Below are 22,028 nucleotides of genomic sequence, written 5' to 3' on the forward strand. Positions count from 1 at the left end.
GAGTATGACTACACCTGAGCAGCTTCCCTCCTGGGGGTGCACGTAGGCATAGGAGTTTTAATCCCTATACTAATTTTTCTATGTATGATTCACCTGTTGTACTGTCTGTCCTTGACTAGAACCTCAGCTATATTTGCAGCAAGACAAAACGTATCACCAGTATATAGCACAATGGTTTAGAAAATGGGTTCTGGAACTAGGTCACCTGGGTTCAAATTCCAGCTCTACCATTTTCTAGCTATGTGCAACAAACTAAATGTTTATGTCACCCCAGAATTCATTTGTTGAAACCTAACCCCCAATGTGATGGTATTTGGACATGGAACCTTTGGGAGGTGATTAGGTCATGAGAATAGAGCCCTCATAAACGAGATTAATGCCCTTATAAAAGAGACCCTGGAGACCTCCCTGTCCCTTCTGCCATGCTGAGCAGAAAGCAGGTCTTCACCAGATGCTGAATCTGCCATAGCTTTGATCTAAGGCTTCTCAGCCTCAAGAACTATAAGAAATAAATGTTTATTGTTTATAAACCACCCAGTCTATGGTTTCTGAAAGCAAACTTAACAAACTAAGATATTATGTAACCTGGGTAAATTAGTTAGCCTCTTCAATTTTCAGTTTCCTTATAAACAAAGTGGGAATAATTGCTGTACCTACTTCATAGCGTTATTATGAGCTCATACTGTAAGGTGCTTAGACAATGCCTGATATCTAGTAAGCATCCAGTGTTGGTTAGCATTATTTTTATTATAAATTCTAAGTGGTCTCTTCATCTACCCAGCCATCAGGGAATTCAATAAACATGAATGAGAAATCAGACTTGTTCTGTCGACCCGGTCCAACCGGGTCCTGCCTCCAATAAAAATCAGACCTCCAAAGCAGAAGCAGAAGCAAATTTCATTCAGTGAGCAGAGTCGCCTCACGTTATCTGCTGTGCTCAGGCTAATGGAAAGTTGTTCCCAAGAGCATTGTGACATGTTCATTTAAATGAGAAAACTGTAAACACACTTGCAAAAATTATTTGTAGTCTGTGCCAAGTGACCATCAGGGCTCATTCTAGTGATCCTGAGGCCAGCAGAAAGAATGATACAGTTTACTTTCTCTCACCCTAATGGCTGTTGATGTTCACAGCCACAGTGCACAAGAAAGGGAACTATCCTGTCGAAGGAAAATACTGACTTCAATTGACAAATGTGTGAGTCACTTTCTGAGTAAGTACATACGATTATTATTATATTACTCAAATAGCCTGGCCAAAGGAGCACTCACCTTTCAGCAACCAGGATATCACCCCTAACTGTGCAAAGAGTTGGTTTACCCATCAGAAAGACAAAAGCATGATATGAAGCACTCATTTAAAATAAATTAACTCAGCATTGAAAACCACCTTTATTCTGCAAGCCCCTTCAAGCCCTGGAAACTACTGGAGCAAACTGTGCAACTGAACTTAGACAATGATTAAGAGAAGGGGGTGGTGGCTGGTGTTTGGAAGCAAAGAAAAAGGAGCAAGGAAAGGAAGCAAGGAAAAGTCAACTAGTGTTGACTGAAGGCCTCTTGTGTGCTAGCTACTGTGCTGGGCACTTGGAATGTTGCTTGCAAGAGAATGAATTTAAAACAGGACCTACAAGGAGGATAATAACTCCCTTTTATATATTGAAAAGGTCACAGCTCAGAGATGGTAAGAAAGTAGCCAAGGGGTCTTCAACCAATTAGTTGAATTAATTGCAGAAACAGAATCTGAATGGAGTTCTCTCTATATCTGAAGTCTACACAGTTCTGGTCACAGCCTCTTGTCACAGGAAGCCACCAAACAGGTCCGTGACCTTGACCCAAAGCCATCATCACATCATCATGAAATTGAAAATGGGAAATCAATAGAGAAAACTAATGAAACCGAAAGTTGGTTTTTGAAAAGATCAATAAAATTGATATTTTATTAGTTGGTCTCTAGCTAGGCTAAGAAAAAAGTGAGAAGACACAAAATATTAATATCAGAAATGAAAGTGGAGACATCACTACACATCAGATCCCATGTGTGTTAAAAGGATAATAAAGGAATATTATGAATAACTCTATGCCCACAAATCTGATAACCTAGATGAAACGGAACCATCCCTTGAAAGAAACAATCTGCAAAAAGTCATACAAGAAGAAACACAATCTGAGTAGGACTGTATCTATTAAAGAAATGGGATCGATAACTAATAATCTTCCAAAAGAGAAAGTACCAAGCCCAGATAGGTTCGCTGGTGAATTCAACCAAATACTTATGGAAGAAATTTCACCAATTCTCTACAATCTCTTTCAGAAGGTAGAAGCAGAGGGAATACTTCCTAACTTGTTCTTTCATGAACACAGAGGCAAAAGTCCCCAGCAAAATATTAGCAAATCAAAATCAACAATGTATATAGAGAATTATACACTACAACCCAATGGGATTTAACCCAGGTATACAAAGCTGGTTCAACATTTAAAAATCAATTAATGTAATCCATTGCAACAACAGGCTAAAGAAAAAAAAAATCATATGATCATATCAATAGATGCAGAAAAAGCATTTGACAAAATCTAACACCCATTCATGATAAAAACTCTCAACAAACTAGAAATAGAGGGGAATTTTGTCAACTTGACAACAAATATTTACCAAAAAACCTATAGTTAACATCATACTTAATGGTGAGAAAGTAGATGCTTTCCTGCTAAGATCAGAAACAAAGCAAAGATGTCCCTTCTTATCACTGCTTTTCAACATCTTCCTAGAAGTCCTAGCTACTGCAATAAAACAAGAAAGGGAAAGAAAACTTATACTGATTGGTAAGGAAGAAACAAAACTGTCTTAGTTCACAAATGATGTGATTGTCTATGTAGAAAATCTGAAAGAATTGACCATAAAAACCTCCTGGAACTAAGAAGTGATTATATAAAGGTTGCAAGATGCAAGGTTAATAAACAAAATTCGATTGCTCTCCTATATACTAGAAATAAACAAGTAAAATTTAAAATTCAATACCATTTACATTAGCACCCCAAAAAGGAAATACTTAGGTATAAATCTAACAAAAATATGTACAAGACTTGGATGAGGAAAACTACAACACTCCAATGAAAGAAATTGAAGATGAACTAAATAAATGGAGAGACAGTTCATATTCATGAATAGGAAGACTCAATATTGTCAAGATGTCAGTTCTTCCTAACCTGATCCCAGCAAGTTATTTTATAGATATTGACAAGCTACTTCTACAGTTTATATGGAGGGGCAAAACCCCCAGAAAAGCCAACACAATATTAAAGAAGAATAAAGTTTGAAGACTGACACTATCCAACTTTCAGATGTACTGTAAAGCTACAGTAATCAAGGCTGTATGGTATTGGCAAAAAAATAGACCCACCAATCAATAGACCAGAACAGACAGCCTAGAAATAAACTCACATCATTATAGTCAAGTGATCTTTGACAAAGTTGCAAAGGCAATGCAATGGAGAAAAGACAGTCTTTTCAAAACATGGTGCTTGAATAACTGGACATCTACATGCAAAAGAATCAATCTAGACAGAGACTTACATCCTTCATAAAAGTTAACTCAAAATGGATCATAGATCTAAGCATAAAATGCAAAATTGTAAAACTTCTAGCAGATGACATAGAAGAAAACCTAGGTGACCATGTGTATGGTCTTTTTAGACACAATACCAAAGGCACAATCCCTGGAGGAAATAATAATTGGCATGCTTGGGCCGGCCCGGTGGCACACTGCTACAGTGCGCCGCTTGGGAAGCGCGGTGGCGCTCCCGCCGAGGGTTCGGATCCCACGTACAGACCGGCCGCTCACTGGCTGAGCGAGGTGCGGGAGCAACACCGAGGGTTGCGATCCCGTTGCCGGTCCCGGTCCGGTACGGGCGCGACACTGAGGGTTGCGATCCGTTGCCGGACACGAAAAAAGACAAAAAGGAAAAAAAATAATAATAATAATTGGCATGCTAAATTGTTTTAGAATAAAAAAACTTCTGCTCTGCAACAGACACCTCAGGAGAATAAGAAGACAAGCCACAGAATGGGAGAAAATATTTGCAAAAGACATATCTGATAAAGGACTGTTATTCAAAATATAGAAAGAACTCTTAACACTCAACAAGAAAATAAATAATACAATTTAATAATGGGAAAAACATCTGACTAGAAACCTTGCCCAACAAAATATTACTACATATCTATTAGAATAGCCCAAATCCAGATGTTGGCAAGAATGAGGAGCAACTGGAACTCTCATTCGTTGCTGATGGGAATGCAAAATGGTACAGCCACTTTGGAAGATGGTTTGGCAGTTTCTTACAACACTAAACATTCCCTTACCATATGTTACAGCAAGCACACTCCTTGGTATTTGCCCAGATGTGCTGAAAACTTATGTCCACACAAAAACCTGCACGCAATGTTTATAGCAGTGCTATTCCTAATTGCCCAAAGTTGGAAGCAACCAAGGTATCCTTCAGCAGGTGAATGAACAAGTTAATTGTGGTACATCCACACTATGGAATATTACTCAGCACTAAAAATGAAATGACCATCAAGCCATGAGAAGACATGGAGGAAACTTAAATGCATATCACTAAGTGAAAGAAGCCAACCTGAAAAGGCTACCTACTGTATGATTCCAACTATATGACATTCTGGAAAAGGTAAAACTATGGAGACAGTGAAAAGATCAGTGGTCGCCAGGGGTTGGGAGAAGAGAGAAATGAATAGGCAGAGAATAGAGGATTTGTAGGTCTGTATAATTCTATAATGGTGGATACATGTCGTTATCTGTTTGTCCAAATCCATAGAACGTACAAGACCAAGAGTAAACCCTAATGTAAACTATGGATTTGGGGTGATAATGATGTACTAATATAGGTTCATCAGTTGTAACAACTGTACCACTCTGATAGCAAATGTTGATAGTGGGGGAGGCTGTGCACATGTGGGGGCAGGGAGGTATATGGAAAACTCTACCTTCCACTAAATTTTGCTGTGAACCTAAAATTGCTCTAAAAATTAAGTCTATTTTAAAAAGCAAGGGCCAAGAATAATGCAGGAAGAGCCTGGAAAGTCAGCCAAGAACCCTGGGTTTCGATGTTGATGCAATGACAAGCCATTGTGGGGTTTGCGGGGGGAGCAGAGTAATGACAAGCTGTGATTTACATTTTAAGACAATCACTTTGGCTGCTATGTGGAGAATGGATTTGAAGGAACAATGTGGGAGCTAGAAGAACAGAAAAGGAGGCTACTAATGTAGTTTAGGTCAGAGCCGATGGGGGTTTAGACTAGGAGAGAAGTCAGTAGAGATGGAAAGACGTGGTGGATTCAAAGGAGACTTTGGAGGAATAATTGACAGGACTCAGCAATGGATTAGATATGTGGGTTGAAAGAGAAGAATCAAGAATGACACCAAAGTTTTGCGGGGAGCAACTTGAGGCCGTTTTCTAGACAAAGGAATGAGCAAAGTTGAAGCTGGTTTGAGGAGCAAGATCAAGGTCTACGTTTGAGTGTGTTAAGTCTGAGACTCCTGGTAGTGCAGGATACTTTAGTAGGAGGGTAGGTTACTTGTTGACTGTTGTTACTACTGTTTTTGTCATGAGCATAATATGGTAAGTGGAATACTAGACATTCGTTACTTTTAAAAACATTTTTTAGAGATCAGAAGAATGCGGGTGGAATCCTACCATTTTCCTACTGTGCCCACACTGTCTCGGCAACCTGTCATAAGTATCCGGAATCCTCACACTCATTCCAACCCACTGCGGTCCACGTCTCAGTCACACTTATCACAGCTTTGCAAAGTCTACTCTGAAAAATCTGCTAGAACGCATTCATGCTAGTTTTTTGGTAAATAAATCATTGCTCCCAAAGACAATGAATTAATTTTAATAAGAAAGCTCAGAGAACCTTCCAGTATTACCCTTCCAAAGCAGTGATTCTCAAAGCGCGGTCCCAGCCCAGCAGGAACTTGTTAGAAATGCAAATTCTTGGGCCCCACCCCCTGACCTGCAAGTCAGAAACTCTGCAGGTGTGCCCAGCTCTCTGTGTTTTCACAAGCCCTACAGGGGATTCTGATGCACGCTCAAGTTAAAGAATCACTGGTCTAGCACAATCACAAGAAGTGGTATACAGCAATCTCTTGATTCTACATGGGCAAAATTTACACTATTTAAAATAATTAAAACATAACTTAAAGGCTAGTAATGTTCTCTAAAAATTTTTTTTATATTAAAATGATCAAAAGCAATATTTTTACCTGCATGAACAAAAGTACGGAAGTATTCTCTGTATTGAGAGTGGGTGTGGCACATCCCTGAACCAGAGGCATGGTTGGCAGGTGTGGCTTACCTGGCAGATGCCACTGATACACATGTCTAGGGAGTCAGCATTGCAACGAGTTCCATCTAGCACCTTGGGTGCCAGCTCCACTACCAAGTTTTGTCCCCGCGCGTGACACTTGAGTGCGCAGGGAGCAGCAGAGTCATTATACTGTGGAAGCCATTCATAATAATGTCCCTGATACTGGACATCATTGTAGGCTGAGCACTGCTGGGCTCTGAAGTCTTCCGCGTCCGGAGGGCAGTCCTGGAGGCAGAGAGAAAGGGCCACATGTGCGTCACCCAGTGAGAGGGGCCAATGGAAGGCTGAGCAAGTTCACCAGAATCCCATGAGACCAGACCCCACTTGCTCCCTCCTGGGTGTCACCTCATTCCTTTGTTGTTTTTTTATTTTCTTTTTTTATATTCAAAGCTGTGGAATTCCACTGAGATCTCTGCAAAAATTGAGGGGGACCATCTCATTTATTCTGATCACTCTTTCACCCAGGTATGTTTTCCAGATAGATAGTTACAATTATAATACATAGGTGCCAAATTTTGCCCTATTTTAACCATCTAGGATATAAATCTTCAAATGCATTACATAGCCTCCTTCTTTTTGAAACAAGGGAAACTAAATGCTTTTAATTTTTCCAGGTGATTCAAAGTGTTCATAGAAACATTAATCATTATCCATGTCTTCAGGAGCCATTTCAATGTGAAGAATTATTTGCCCTTTCTTTAACTATCTCAAAACCACTGTGCTCTGTGTGTGTTTCTTTGTTGTTGTTGTTGTTGTTATTGTTGAATTCCTGTTGTTGTTGAATTCACTTGCCCTTCTTCCCTCGTCGGGCCTCTGCCCATTGCTCTGCACTGGTACCAAGTACCTGCCTTCCACTGGCTGTAGAATAAAAGCAGACAATGTACCTTGTTCAAATTCTGTCTACAACAAAAGTGAATTCTAAGTAAATGCCCTACGGCACTCTCATAATAACAGTAAAAACTGCTTGTACAAGTATTGATGACTCAGGGGTGTTTTTACTAAATTACTGATTCCTCCTTCCAGACATTTCCAAAGCAAGATGCTGAATAACAAAAATGTTACTTTACTCATCAAAAATCTACTTTTGGTACCCAAACTTCCTAATTTAAGAAAACAGATACAGAAAAGGCAATATATTAGTTTACATTTTTTTCTTATTATGAAAGTAATAAATGTTCACTGTAAAAACTTTGGGAAATGGTTTCTATTCAAAAAAAAGAATAAATGACAAAGATTCTTATATCTAAATCTTTACACAAGTCTTGATTGTTTTCCAAGGACTAGTTTCTGGAAATAAAATTTCTGAGTCAAAGTGTATGCATGTTTTATAAACTATTCAAAATATTGCCAAATTGCCTTCCTGAAAGGTATTATTAACTTTAGATTACGTAAGTTCCTCTTTCTTAATACCTCTTCCCAGTTTGGATACTATAATTTTCTAAATTTTTCTCCAATCAGAAGTAGAAAATAAAATTTCATTATATTCATTTTCATTTCCTTTTTATTATTTAGGTTTAATATCTTTTCCTGTGTATTTGCTTTTTGTATCAATTAATCAAAAATTTCTTGTTTTGGGCCGGCCTGGTGGCGCACTCGGTAGAGTGCGGCGCTTGGGAGTGTGGTGGTGCTCCCGCCGAGGGTTTGGATCCCATATAGAGACCGGTCCGCTCACTGGTTGAGCGTGGTGCGGGCGCGACACCGAGGGTTGCGATCCCCTTACCGGTCATGAAAAAAGACAAAAAGGAAAAAAAAAATTTGTTTTATGTCCTTTATTCATTTATCTATTGGAATGTTTGTCTTTTTTTTAAAGCAGATAAAACTATTAAACTTCATAGTGAAGTTATCAACTTTTTGCCATTTGTGTTGGAAATGTTTTTCCCTATTAATTTTGGTTTTGGTACTCTGTGAAGTCAGGAAGTTTTAAATTTTTAGGTAGTCAGCTCTATTAATTTTCCCTTTCAAGGTTTCTTTCTTCATTAATGGGCTTAGAAATGTTTTTCTCAGTCTGCTCTGAGAACAGATAAATGCTTAAATGTATTTTTCTAATTCCTTTATAGATTAGCAAGCATGTTTGACTCTTTGTTATATCTAAAATTTATTTAGATGAACAGTGTGAGGTAGAAATCTAGCTTTACTTTTTCCACAAATAGTTATTAATAAATTATCAGCCAGGATTTTCAAATATAATTTATTTCATTTCTCCCCCTTTTTACTACTTGACTTTTGCATTTTACTGTGTTTATGCTTTGGCCTTTATAAACTTCCTTTTGGGAAGTAGGTAGGGTATAAATAGAATATAATTAACAAACTTTCCTCTGGGATTAGTTGTATAATTTTGTTGTGAAACATTCTAAAATCCTATACTGTGTCCACATTTTTGTTGTGTTAGCAAAATTCAACCTTAACCCAGGTCACACCTACAGAAGCGAGTCAAAAAGAAGAAGATTGAAGTTGGACAACTTCCCACTGTTGAAATGAGGACTTTATCCTTCATCTGGCCATAGGAAAGATCATCAGTTGTAAAATTATACCATCTCCTCTTCCCCCAGCCATGGCCAGTATTTTCTATATGTGACTCTTTGAAACCAAAGAAAAGTGCATAACAGGAGAGTGCAAGCAGCTTCCCTGGCATTAGGCTCACTGACGTGGCAAGTGTCCCCGAGGGACTGAAGGTACTGGCTGACGCCTTAAGCTCCATAAACCAATGAAGTTTCACAAAACAAACAAGAGTTAACAGAAGACAGCTTAGGATGTCAGCAGAGACGTAGTCCTTGCTGAAAAGGTAACCAGGTTTGTCCGTGTGACCAGAGTCCTTGGCCACAGCTGACTATCCAGAGGAAGACATCTGATCCACACCAAGTCAGTCTTTCCCAGGAATTTGGAATTGCAACAAAAGAACTGGAGCTGAGAACTTACATTAATCTGGGGCTGGGCTGACCATTTCTTTTATGAGATGCATGTGGAAGCAAAGCAAACCAGTTCCCACAGCAGAGAAGAATGAATTAGAGGAGAAGGGAAGAGGAATGATGGTAAACCGTGCGTTCTAATAGGAGTAACTAACTGTGGTCCTCACTTTCTGATTCCTGGCTCCAGGCCCTCCAGGCCTGCTTATGCTTAAGTGCCATTAACACCCACACATCCGTGTAGTGCATCCCATTTGTCTTGAGCTAATCTGAGTGGGTTTCTGTTCCTAGCACAGGATAATCCCTAATTAAGACAGCCTTATATCTGGAAAACGCTCTCTAGTTTGTCAGGGATTATTACTGACATTCTCTTTTCCCTACCACCCTTTGATCCAGGTAGGTCACGATTATCATTACCCTTGTTTTATAAATAAAAACTGTGACCTAAAAAGGATTATCATTACCCGTGTTTTATAAATAAAAACTGTGACCTAGAAAGGATTATCATTACCCTTGTTTTATAAATAAAAACTGTGACCTAAAAAGGATTATCATTACCTGTGTTTTATAAATAAAAACTGTGACCTAAAAAGGATTATCATTACCCGTGTTTTATAAATAAAAACTGTGACCTAGAAAGTCTTTAGCCACCAGCCCAAAGACACACAGCTAGGGAATAAAAGAGTCAAGAGTGACTCCCCAGTAACAAGCACTCCATATATGACGCTGCTTTCTAGTGAGCTGAGGGCATGGGCTACTTGCATTCAATGTGTTCATTTACTTCACATTCTCTAGTGTCGACACTAAGCTGCCTAGTCTGGCTCAGCTGGACCCCATGCCCTGGCTCAGGACAATCTAGGCATTCTTGTATCTTAAATAGCCAAGTTGATTTAGGAAGCTTCAGTGCTACATGTTCTGGACCATCTCATTTATTCTGATCACTCTTTCACCCAGGTATGTTTTCCAGATAGATAGTTACAATTATAATACATAGGTGCCAAATTTTGCCCTATTTTAACCATCTAGGATATAAATCTTCAAATGCATTACATAGCCTCCTTCTTTTTGAAACAAGGGAAACTAAATGCTTTTAATTTTTCCAGGTGATTCAAAGTGTTCATAGAAACATTAATCATTATCCATGTCTTCAGGAGCCATTTCAATGTGAAGAATTATTTGCCCTTTCTTTAACTATCTCAAAACCACTGTGCTCTGTGTGTGTTTCTTTGTTGTTGTTGTTGTTGTTATTGTTGAATTCACTTGCCCTTCTTCCCTCGTCGGGCCTCTGCCCATTGCTCTGCACTGGTACCAAGTACCTGCCCCTGGAGATACAGCACCTACATTCATGAAACTCATTGAAACAGAGCGTCGTTATTGGCATTGCAGTAGGACTGCAGTGAAGGAAACAAAACCGTTATCCAAGAGTTAAACTGTAGAATTGATTAGAGGGAGCTAATAAGGAAAGAATAGATCCTAGATCAGCAAGACTTGACTCTAACCTGATAGAGGTAATTAATATATCTAAAGAAGAAGTGTCAGTCAGAGGGGGTTAGCCAGCCTGGGAAGCACAGAAGAGGAGGAGAGGGGGAGGATTGGAGGGGGAGGAGCAGAGGGAGGAGGGGAGGGAGGGAAGCAGGAGGGGCAGGAGGAGGGACAGCAGGAGGGGGACTGACTGAGGGGGAGGGGAGGGAGAGGAGGAGCGAGAGGAAAAGAGGAAGGAGGCAATTGCCAAGGCCAGCAGATGACAACTAGCACCCATTACAGACCATAACAAAAACAGGTTAAACAGGTTCCCCTTCCCCTCCTAAAACCACGGGGATGTGTAAAACATGTGGACAAGTGAAGATGAGAAGCCAAGCCAGAGAGATTATCTAATACAATGACTATTTTTATGCAGGAGAGCTAGACCATTACTTAAGAGACTATTTACATAATAGGACTGGACCAAACTTTAATTTAGATTAGATATTAGTTAATCCCCCCCCCCCAAAAAAAATCAGTGAGTAATTACTCATGAAAAATACTGTTTTTCTTATAATCAAATTTTAAAATTTTATTTTACCTTCATATACAAGTTGTAGTATGAGTTAAATTTTGTGATCCTTTTATATAACAAACAAAATTTCTAGCATAAAAATAAATTATTATAGGTAGCCACTATAAACTAGAGCTAGCAAAACAAGGCATTGTGGAAAAGTGAAATCTCAGATGGAGTTTAAATGACGGTGTGATATACATAGGCAAAGATATGGAAACAACGAGCAAAGGAGAAACAACAGAAATAAACGGAGTGTCTAGAAGAGATGGAACACAGCCTCGTCCAGCGAGGGCGACAGCTGTGGGTTGAATAAGAGATTAAGTCTCGCCTATTTCTGAGGGTCCTTGAATGCAAGTGAGGAGAATTCAAAGCAATAAGGGTCCAGAGGGGAGTGACATAGAGAAGGTGGCACTTTAGGAGGACCAGTAGGAGAGCAGGATGGCCTGGAGATCTGGAGACAGATATGAGAGGAAGTGGCCCTTGCTAGAGTAGGAGCAATGGAAATAGAAAGAAAAGAATAGCTCCAGGAAAAAATATGGAATGAAAAAACTGTCAGAAATTAGCCATTTACAGAACACATGGTATGAAGAAGCCTTCGAGGGCCACAGCAAATGTCGCCTCTTCTGAAAAGCCATGAGGGAGCCCATAGACCCCACTGTGCAGAGTTAGCCAGGTCTCCCCCAGTGCTCATATAAAATGTGTCCATGCTACAAAAACACTCTTACCAAACTGTGATATACTTATTTTAAAAATATTTTCCCTTTGCCTCTTTCAGTACTGCCTGTAATCCTATAAACCCTGGTATTAGAAAAAACATGAACAGTCAGCGAATTCAAGTGTAGACCTCCTTACCGACATGCGTGACTTCTCTTGGAAAGTCCCTATTTGCTCTGATGTACCCCTGATAAGGGTATTTCTTTATCAAGGCCTCAGAGGCCAAGCCCTGGCTGTAAAGATATATGCTGAGTGCTGATCAGAGGATTATGTCCCCTGGGAACCAAAGCACTGCACATAGGCATGGTCTGTTCCCTTGTCTTTCAGGCCCAAAGCCAAAGCCTCATCACTCCTGATGGGGAGTGAGGGTGGCAGTCAGAGAGCCACTGAACCACAGTCCAATTTCTTGGAGAGGGCAGTGTTGTCCTTGTGTCCTGGTCGTGCCTCCCACACCTGCCATTTGAAGCATCGTCTCCTGTGCACCAGGGGTTGGAATTTCTTCATTGATGTATTCTGAATGCACGTCCCTCTCACATCCAGACACCAGACATCATAATAAAAGTACATTCTATCTTTTCCTTGGTGCCTGGAATCTATTTGTGTGTGTGTGTGTGTGTGTGTGTGTGTGTGTGTGTGTGTGTCTGCTGATGAGATGGACAGAACTCTTTCCTATTTATTTATTAATTATTGCAACCTAGTTGATTGTACATATCTGTGCAGTACAGCACTGAATATCAATACATGTGTGCAATATGGGATGTTCAAATCAGGATAATTAGTATATTCAACATTATACAATATAATCGACTTTCATGGCCCTTTACCAATTCCTTCCTTTCTTCCCTCCCCTTCCCCCCTTCCCACCTCTGGTAATGAGGTGGGCAGAATTCTGAAATGCAGCTGTTGGGGTCTGTCCTCTTTATGCAGCATCCTCTCCTGTGCTGAGGATCGACTCCAGGACACTGGAATAGAAGACTGATGGCTATGGCCATGGAGGATTTCATTCCTCTGACTTCCCTTTAGTTGCCTCTCTTTCTCTTCCATCTCTGCTCTTCCCTGACCTTTGTCCCTCACCAACTGTGCATATTCGGAAGACATGTCTCACTGTTCTACAATGGTATCTGAAAGTTCCTCCAACTACCTCAGCAATTCACAGGTTGTTAAAAGCTACCATGCTTTAGTTACTGCTATCTGGAGTGTCATTTTGTGATCTAACAAAGCTAGAGACCTTTCCGAGGGGCAGTACAGTGTGGTAGAGCAGTTGGGAGCACACAGTCCTGAGCCTGACTACCTGGGGTTAAATCCAGCTCTGTAACCTTGGGCAGGTTACTTAAAGTTCCTCCTCTGTAGGCCGGCCTGGTGGCGCACTGGAGAGCGCGCCGCTTGGGAGCGCGGCGGCGCCCCCGCGGAGGGTTCGGATCCCATGTGGAGACCGGTTCCCGCTCACTGGCTGAGCGCGGTGCAGGCGCAACACCGAGGGTTGCGATCCCATTACCGGTCAGTAAAAAAGACAAAAAAAAAAAAAAGTTCCTCCTCTGTAAAAGTGGAGATAAAAATAACACCTACCTCATAAGGACATTGTGAGGATTAAATTAGTTTATTCATTAAAAGGCACTTTGAACAATGTCTAGTATTTAGGAAGTACTTAATAAGTATGAGCTATTATTAATATTACTGTTTATTTTGGTTAAGTGGACACACATAGATGACAGGTCCATGGTCCTGTGGCTGATAGCCTCAGTCTTCAGACACTCATGTGGAGGAATAGAAGTTTTAGCAAGCAGGGGTGCCCTGATCAGAACGCCTCTCTCCACTTGAGGTGGGCTGCAGACTGGTCCCCAGTCCTGCTCTTAGACTACCTTGGGTGATGGAGAGGTGGAGATTTTTTTTTTTTTCCCTTTTTGTCTTTTTTCGTGACCGGCAACGGATCACAACCCTCAGTGTCACCCCCATACCGGACCGGGACCGGCAACGGGATCGCAACCCTCGGTGTTGCTCCCGCACCTCGCTCAGCCAGTGAGCGGCCAGTCTGTATGTGGGATCCGAACCCTCGGCGGGAGCGCCACCGCACTTCCCACGCGGCGCACTGTAGCAGTGCGCCACCGGGCCGGCCCAGAGAGGTGGAGATTTTGAGTCCCAATTAATAAAGCAGGAAGCAGCTCAAGTAATTATACGAAAAAAAAAAAAAGATGTGGCTATATTCGTACTCTGAGTTCATTATGGTTAACTCCACTTATGGCACTTGACATCCTTGCAACGTTTCTATGATATATTCAGGAATGTATTTGTATAATCTCTCTTGTACAGGAACACACAGATCATTAACACTGGAGCTTGGGCTGCATTTATCCACCTCTGGTCTGCCACAGAGCTTGGGCATGCACAGCTGTAGATACTGTGGCACATGGAGACAGAGGGGTGTTCCGAACACTATGGCTGCCATGACTCTCCATTACTACCGTTGCTGTGGTTTGAGTGTTCCCCCAAGTTCATATTTGAACTTAACACCCAATATGGCAGTGGAAGATGGGGTTTTTAAGAGGGATTTGATCACAAGGACTGTGCTCTCATGAATAGATCGATCCATTCATGGAGTAATGGGCTGACGGTTTAATGGTTGATGGTTGTCATGGGTGTGGATCTGATGGCTTTATAAGGAGAGTGAGTAAGAAGGTTAGCTCTCTTGCTCAGTCCATTCTCACCAGATGTGTCACCTGTACTATGGGCTTCCCAGCCTCCAAAACTGTAAGAAATAAAGTGTATTTCTTTATAAATTACCCAGTTTCCAGTATTCTGTTATCAGCAACAGAAATGGGCTAATATATCCCTAAGAAGGAATTTTGTTACAAATTCTGAGTTTGCAAGGCAAGCATAGCAACTGATGCTATATCCTTATGAAATCTCTCTAAGGACTCTCTAAGGATTCCAACTCTGCAAACTAAAAAGGGGCAGGATTATTATCCTCCACCCTCTGCCACCCCAAGCATCTATTTCTCACCAACCTTGAGGTGAAAAAGATTTCTGTAGTATGCTCCCAGAGGGGCCATCACTTAGAGATTGCAGGTACTCCCAAGACCCATGGAGCCTCAGGGCATCATATCTTCACTCAAGTACACCAAAGTCCCAACCATTGCACCTAAAGTGCACCGATTTTGGCAGATTACATTTTACCTCTACACTGTATGCCATAATACAGCACTCCTAGACACCTCTAACACTTGTGTTGACAGAAGGTGCCTTTGTGGAATTAGCTACAGCAGTGATACACACAAAGAGAAATCCTAAAATGAGTAAGAAATAAAGTGTATTTCTTTATAAATTACCCAGTTTCCAGTATTCTGTTATCAGCAACAGAAATGGGCTAATATATCCCTAAGAAGGAATTTTGTTACAAATTCTGAGTTTGCAAGGCAAGCTTAGCAACTGATGCTATATCCTTATGAAATCTCTCTAAGGACTCTCTAAGGATTCCAACTCTGCAAACTAAAAAGGGGCAGGATTATTATCCTCCACCCTCTGCCACCCCAAGCATCTATTTCTCACCAACCTTGAGGTGAAAAAGATTTCTGTAGTATGCTCCCAGAGGGGCCATCACTTAGAGATTGCAGGTACTCCCAAGACCCATGGAGCCTCAGGGCATCATATCTTCACTCAAGTACACCAAAGTCCCAACCATTGCACCTAAAGTGCACCGATTTTGGCAGATTACATTTTACCTCTACACTGTATGCCATAATACAGCACTCCTAGACACCTCTAACACTTGTGTTGACAGAAGGTACCTTTGTGGAATTAGCTACAGCAGTGATACACACAAAGAGAAATCCTAAAATGAAATCTCATAATGTAACACCTTGATCTGAGGTTTAAAATGAATTCCCTTAAATAGCTTCACAGAGTATTGTTGGAGAGCAGCCTGTTTTGAAATTTGTTCTTGAATGACTACAAGGAATTTGGCATACCAATGTGCTGAAGAAGACTTTAGCCATACTATGGCGTTGGGCAGAATAACGCACTGCCCCCACCCCAGAAACGTCCATGACCTAATACCTGGAACCTGTGGATATGTGACCTTACATGGCAAACTGGACTGTGCACATATAACTAAAGCTAAGAAAAATGAGATGGAGGAAGGTCTGGGATTATCCAGGTGGAAGAATCTTGCCCAGCTGTGGTTACAGGAAGATGTGACTACAGAAAAATGGTCAGAAAGATGCAACTTTGCTGGCTATGAAGGAAGTGGCCCCAAGCCAAGGAGTGCAGGCAGCTTCTAGAAGCTGGAAAAGACAAGGAAACGGATTTTCCTCTAGACTTCCAGAATGAATGTAGCCTTGTCAACACATTAATTTTAGCCCAGTGAGACCTGTGCTGGACTTTGGACTTCCAGAACTGTAAAATAATTGATCTGTGTTGTTTTAAGCCAACTAAGTCACAGTAATTTGTTACAGCAGCAATAAAAAATAATAATAATGCACCCATTAAAAAGGGAGTAGGTCCAAAAGCCTCAGGGATAAAACTCTTAGTTTGCTAATGCATTCACTCGCTCGTGTAAGAAGGAATGCTAGACTGTGCTCAAGCCACTCTCTTCCTCGTATATTCCCCACCTGGACTTCGCCCCATTTGATTAAGCACTCACTGGCAAGTGCGTCTCTCAATTCCTCTGACTTCCATCCTGTCACAGGAGATGCAAAACCCATTTGCTTTGTCTCCCAAAATTCCTCCTGGTTGACAAACATCTGGCTCCCTCAGGGCAGGGTGATAACTGGAGTCTGAGTGCCCAATAAATAAGCCCCATTTTTCCCATCCGAGTTTGGAACCAGTTGTGAGATAAGGATAAAAAATACCAACTTCATCACTGGTAAAATGGACTAAAAACTTGGTTTGAGCTCTGCAGACAAAAGGTCTAACACCGCCTGCTCTTCACTCCCCCTGTCTAGAACTTGGTGGGTGGGGGGAGCTGCCCACTGAGGAAGAGTTTGGGTCCACAGAGCAGAAACACTTCCCCAGGACTGCTGTTTCATACTGGCCTGGGACAGAGAAGGAAGAAAGAGGGACAGTGTCCCAGTAAGTGAAACTTTCAAAATAAATTAGTTACAGCCAACTGAGAAAAATGGATTTAAAAAAAAAAATACTAAATCTCATTTACATGAGATCTCCAGATTCTCAGAATTTTAATTCTTGTCATTTTGATTTGGGTATATATCACTAATAAGGGAAATGTTTTGAGTAGAAAATGAGACTGGTTCCTTCTGATGTGTATTTTGCATTTTCATATTTGTAAAGCAAAATATTTGAATTTTTTTTAGTGTTGGCTTACATAGAATAAAATAAAGTTGTATAAATCCCTTCTCCTGTATGATTTTCTGATGAGTCACCTATCATATTTTGCAATGGGCACCGTATGTGGTTTGGAGTAGTAGAAAAAGCACTAGACCAGTTCAAGTCTGTACCTTTATGTGACATTCAGAAAATAATTTTACCTCCCTCAGCCTCAGTCCCCTCATTTGCAAAAGAGAAATAACCCCACTTCACCTGCCTACATCTGGGAGAAAGCATGAAGGTCTGGTGACCTACTGGACGTAAAAGCACTCTGAACACTGAAAGAGTTTACAGGTATTTTGTATTGCTTCTGTGAATTCAGAAGTTATTAAATACTTATCAGATTAGATCATAGATATGAAATGACCTGAAAAGGAAGTATAAATGGAAGGTATCAGATACACAAAAGCTGTTGTCAATTAAATACTCAAATTTTCCACAGTTTACCAAGAGACCATTAGTTTTATAGACACATAATATTATAACTTAAAACATGATTTTATGGGATTATGTATTTTTATTATAGAACTTACATGATTGCTGCATGTCTTATATTGAATATTCTGCCCTTCGCAATTCCTAAAGGAGAAAAAAAAAAAAAAAGAAAATGATCTCATAAAAATGGCAAGCATCAAAAGAAAAATAAAAGCAAAAACAAGGCACTTGTTACAAATGCACATTAACGCAAAGATTCAAAGTTTAAATTCTAAGAAATTAATTTTCAAGGACCAGGGGGCCAAAACATCTCATGGAGGTGTCACATTAAATAGAGAATGAATTTTTTAGTTGATTAATATAATAATCAACTAACCTTACCCCAGGGTCCATATAGCCACTAAAATTAATGTACAATGTGTGTGTATAAAGTGTGCATATACGAACTTTTTTCTGTGCGGAAAAAGGAGAAGCTACCAGCAAAAGCATTCGTGAATCTCTCTCCTCCGCTTACAGTAGCAACCTATTTACTTACGTAGCTGGGTACCCTCTGTGGACCTTCTCTAATTAGTACATCTGTCTCTGTTGGATATTTGTTTGAGGCAACGCTTCTATTTTATTTCAGACATTGGCCTTACTAAAAACAGATGCTATGCAATAGTGTTGCGGCAGCTTTCCTGAGATGCCAATACTGGGAGGTTTGAGAATCCTACAGCAGACTGCCACATGAGCAGTCCTCCCCTCCGGCCCCTAGCTCTGGGGCCCCGCCACCCGTTCTCCAGGCAGCCTTTTCTTTTGGGTGGTTGGAATTCCATCCTTTAGGTACTTTCCTACCTTTGGAGCGAGGAAAGCTAAACACAGGCTTAAATTATCATCTCGAATTAAAAGTCCATAGACACTATTTCAATTGTATTTTAAAGTATTCAGTGCTGTAAGAATAGAAGAATTTGAGTGGATACAAAAAATCATTTTTTGCTGATACGATTTAAATAGGAGCTTATATGAAATGATTGATAGTCATCAATATATGACTAATTGCATATGCTTTCTGAGTATTCTATTTTTATCAATTATAAAAAGAGTAAGTTAAAAGAACTTACTCGTAGAAGAAAAACTTACTCTTAAAAGAAAACCAGTTAGATACTAAGAAGTGTAGAAGTGGAAAATCACTCATCTAAAATCCCATCACCATGACTTTTACTCTTAATAACATTTTGGTATTTAATTTTCCAGTGTTTCTGCCATGATTATTTGCAGAGTTACAAATCATACTGTTAATTCAGCTTTGTATTTGGTTTAATCTAACATTGTAAGCATTCTTCCACGTCACTGATGAGTCTTTGGAAAAAATGTTTTAATGATTACTAATAGTCCATTATACAGGTGTTATTTTTATGGTAGTTTTGAATTTAATTTTTTAAATTGTGGTAAAATACACATAACATAAAATCATCTTAACCATTTTTAACTGTATAGTTCAATATTTGCTAAGTATATTCACATCGTTGTAAAGACATTACTTCTTGCAGTTATGTTGGGGTTTTTTTTTCCCTACTTAAAAAATTTAGATACAGTAAAATTCACTTTTGGGGGGTATACAATTTTATGAGTTTTGGCAGACCTCCAAGACAATCAATATTTGTAACAATTCCATCACCCCCCAAAATGCTCTCATGTTGTTCCTTTGTAGTCAAACTCTCCCTACCCTCAGCTCCTGGCAACCACTGATTAGTTTTCTGCCCCTTTAATTTTGCTGTTTCCAGGATGTCATACAAATAGAATCATTCAGTATGAACCTTTTTGAGACTGACTCTTTCTAGCATAATACATTTGAAATCCATTCTTCTTGTTGCAGTCGTTGTACCAGTAGTTCACTCCTTTTTCATTGCTGAGTAGCATTTTATTTTATGTATGTGCAATAGTTTGTTTATTCATTCACCAGCTGGATATTTGAGTTGTTTCCAGTTTGGGGTAATTATGAAAAAGAAGCCCTGCTATAAACATTCACGTAAAGGTTTTGTGTGAATATATTTCATTTCTCTAGGGTAAATACCTAGAAGTAGGATACCTGAGTCTATTCCTTTTCATATAATATAAAAATGCTTTGTTAAACATCTTTATATTTATATTTGTTTTCATATTTGTTCATACTTAACACAGATCCAGAAGTAGATAACAAATTCCAGTTCTTTTATAATATGACTCCCCCCCCATAATATGACTTTTTTATGTATGTGTTTTTATCTCTTAGCTGGCTAAGTATTATTTAATTGGTTTTTTCAAGAAGGATATATAGCTGGATGTCATCGAACATTCATATTTTGCATAGGAAAGGCAATGTAACAAGATATGGCATTATTTTTTACACAATTATTTTTCTTTAAAACTGTAGATGTGCTTCACTGACCACATTTAGAATTGCAGAGGAGAAGTCTGATTTTTATTCTTTTGCACATGCTTTATTTTTCTTCCTGGAAACTTATGGTTTTTCTGTTTGTTTTGATAATATTTGAAGTACAAGAGTTGTGTGTTGCTTTTCATCAATTTTGACTGAAAATGGTGAGCTCTTTTGAATGGAATACTCAAGGTTTTTATGCAGTGCTGCTGATTATTCTATGATTTTGATCACTGCTCTTGTTCCAGGAATGCCTGTAATTCTGAGGTTAGAGCTCCCTCTTTCTACACCTATTATTTCTATATCAATCTATCCATGATTATCTTCTATGACCTTTTCTTGTGTTTCCAATAAATCTACAGATATTCTCCCACATGACTGATTTCATTTTTCTGCAGTGATTATGTTATACTTTATTGTCTGATACAGTTTTTAATACTGACTTTCTTTTCTTTGCAGTCCTTCTCAAACTCACCCTTCTCCACTTACATTTCATGCCACGCTTACTTTACACTTTCTGTTCCAATTGCAGCACATACCCCCAGTCTCTCACATCTTGTGTTTTCTGGGAGGTGCAATCTCTAGTTGGAGTTAGAAGGCTTTGGAAGAAATAAGTTTGGAGTGAAAAGAACAGCATTATAGCTGCCTGCAAAAGTATTACCTAACTACTTGAAGACAATGTATCCAATGAGCTGCTCCTTCTCAACTTGTGGTTTAGAGCATCTTCCCAGATAATCACAATGGGTTGACCAAGTCTTAATATTTTCTAACACTGTATATTTTTATTTTTTGACTTGTCATAGGTATAGTATTCTAAAATTTATTAAAATCTTGATAAGACTACATCAAAGTTTAAACATTCAAGAAGCACCAAACTGGGAGGCTGGCAGGAAAACTGTATTTGGGGTGGAGAAGTCTTCTACTGATCAAAGTGAAATTACTCCATTCCACTGGGAGACAACGGCTACGCCTGTGGACCAAGGTCGTTCACTCACTTAACTGACTTCATTTTGTTTTTTATGTGTGGATAAAAGAAAAATAAAGAAATAACAGGAACAGTGAGAGGGTAATTTAAATCACTCTGCTTATTTTGGAAAAGCCAAAAACCAAAAAAAGCTGCTAAAAGATTAGGGAAGTGTAATATGATGATGTATAGCCCTAAAAAGCCTTTGATTCTAATTGCAAGGGGGCAGGCAAATTAGAGAGATGCAATTCAAGAGAATATTTGAATTGATGGAAATACTGGAACACAAAACTACTGAAACTTACAAAAAATGGTGTTTCCTATAAAAGTGTTTTGGAACTTTAGAAATGTTCAGATGCATCTTTAGTAATTGCTTAATTTAATTTAATTGTTTTTATGCATTTAGCTATTTAAGTTAAAAAACTACCTTTGTAGAAAGAAATTTAAAACTAAAAGATAAGGAAAGAGCATGCCAGTTGAAGGTATCTTACGTCTGTGTCTCAGCCTACCATATAGCCATAGTCTACACCCCACAGCCACTGCTATGTCCTGATTGTAAGCTGAGTATCCAGGAGTCACTAACTTGCATATTGAGTGTTGAGCATGAAAATCTAAAAAAAGTAAGTACATCACCACTACAAATCCCACTACAACTACAGTAAAGTGCGGAGGAAAAGAGGGCATTTTATTTCATGAATTCCCAAAATACAAAGCACCATTTTGAACTCATTCTTTCTTCAACATCTTCTTATGGTGAACCCACTATATACCAGGATGTGATATAAAGAAGCATATAAAGATAACTGATTATCTTTTAATTCCCTTTACAAGTCTGTAGTAAGGTTTTTAAAACCCAACCATCTGGCCACCATTTT

At 39.5% G+C, this 22,028-nt stretch overlaps 1 protein-coding gene across 1 annotated transcript in view; it reads right to left on the minus strand.

Moving 5' to 3' along the window:
- Positions 1-22,028, minus strand: part of LOC103604339 (ADAMTS-like protein 3) — a 127,508-nt gene that overhangs the window by 77,647 nt on the left and 27,833 nt on the right. Inside the window, exons 3-4 of the mRNA XM_008588898.1 lie at positions 17,893-17,938; positions 6,374-6,610 (exon numbers count right to left, since the gene is read on the minus strand). Of these exons, the coding sequence (XP_008587120.1) occupies positions 6,374-6,610; positions 17,893-17,938 (283 nt within the window). The remainder of the gene's footprint in view (positions 1-6,373; positions 6,611-17,892; positions 17,939-22,028) is intronic.

Source organism: Galeopterus variegatus, unplaced genomic scaffold (genome assembly GCF_000696425.1).
Source record: "Galeopterus variegatus unplaced genomic scaffold, G_variegatus-3.0.2 Scaffold5092, whole genome shotgun sequence".
Taxonomy (NCBI): Eukaryota; Metazoa; Chordata; class Mammalia; order Dermoptera; family Cynocephalidae; genus Galeopterus; species Galeopterus variegatus.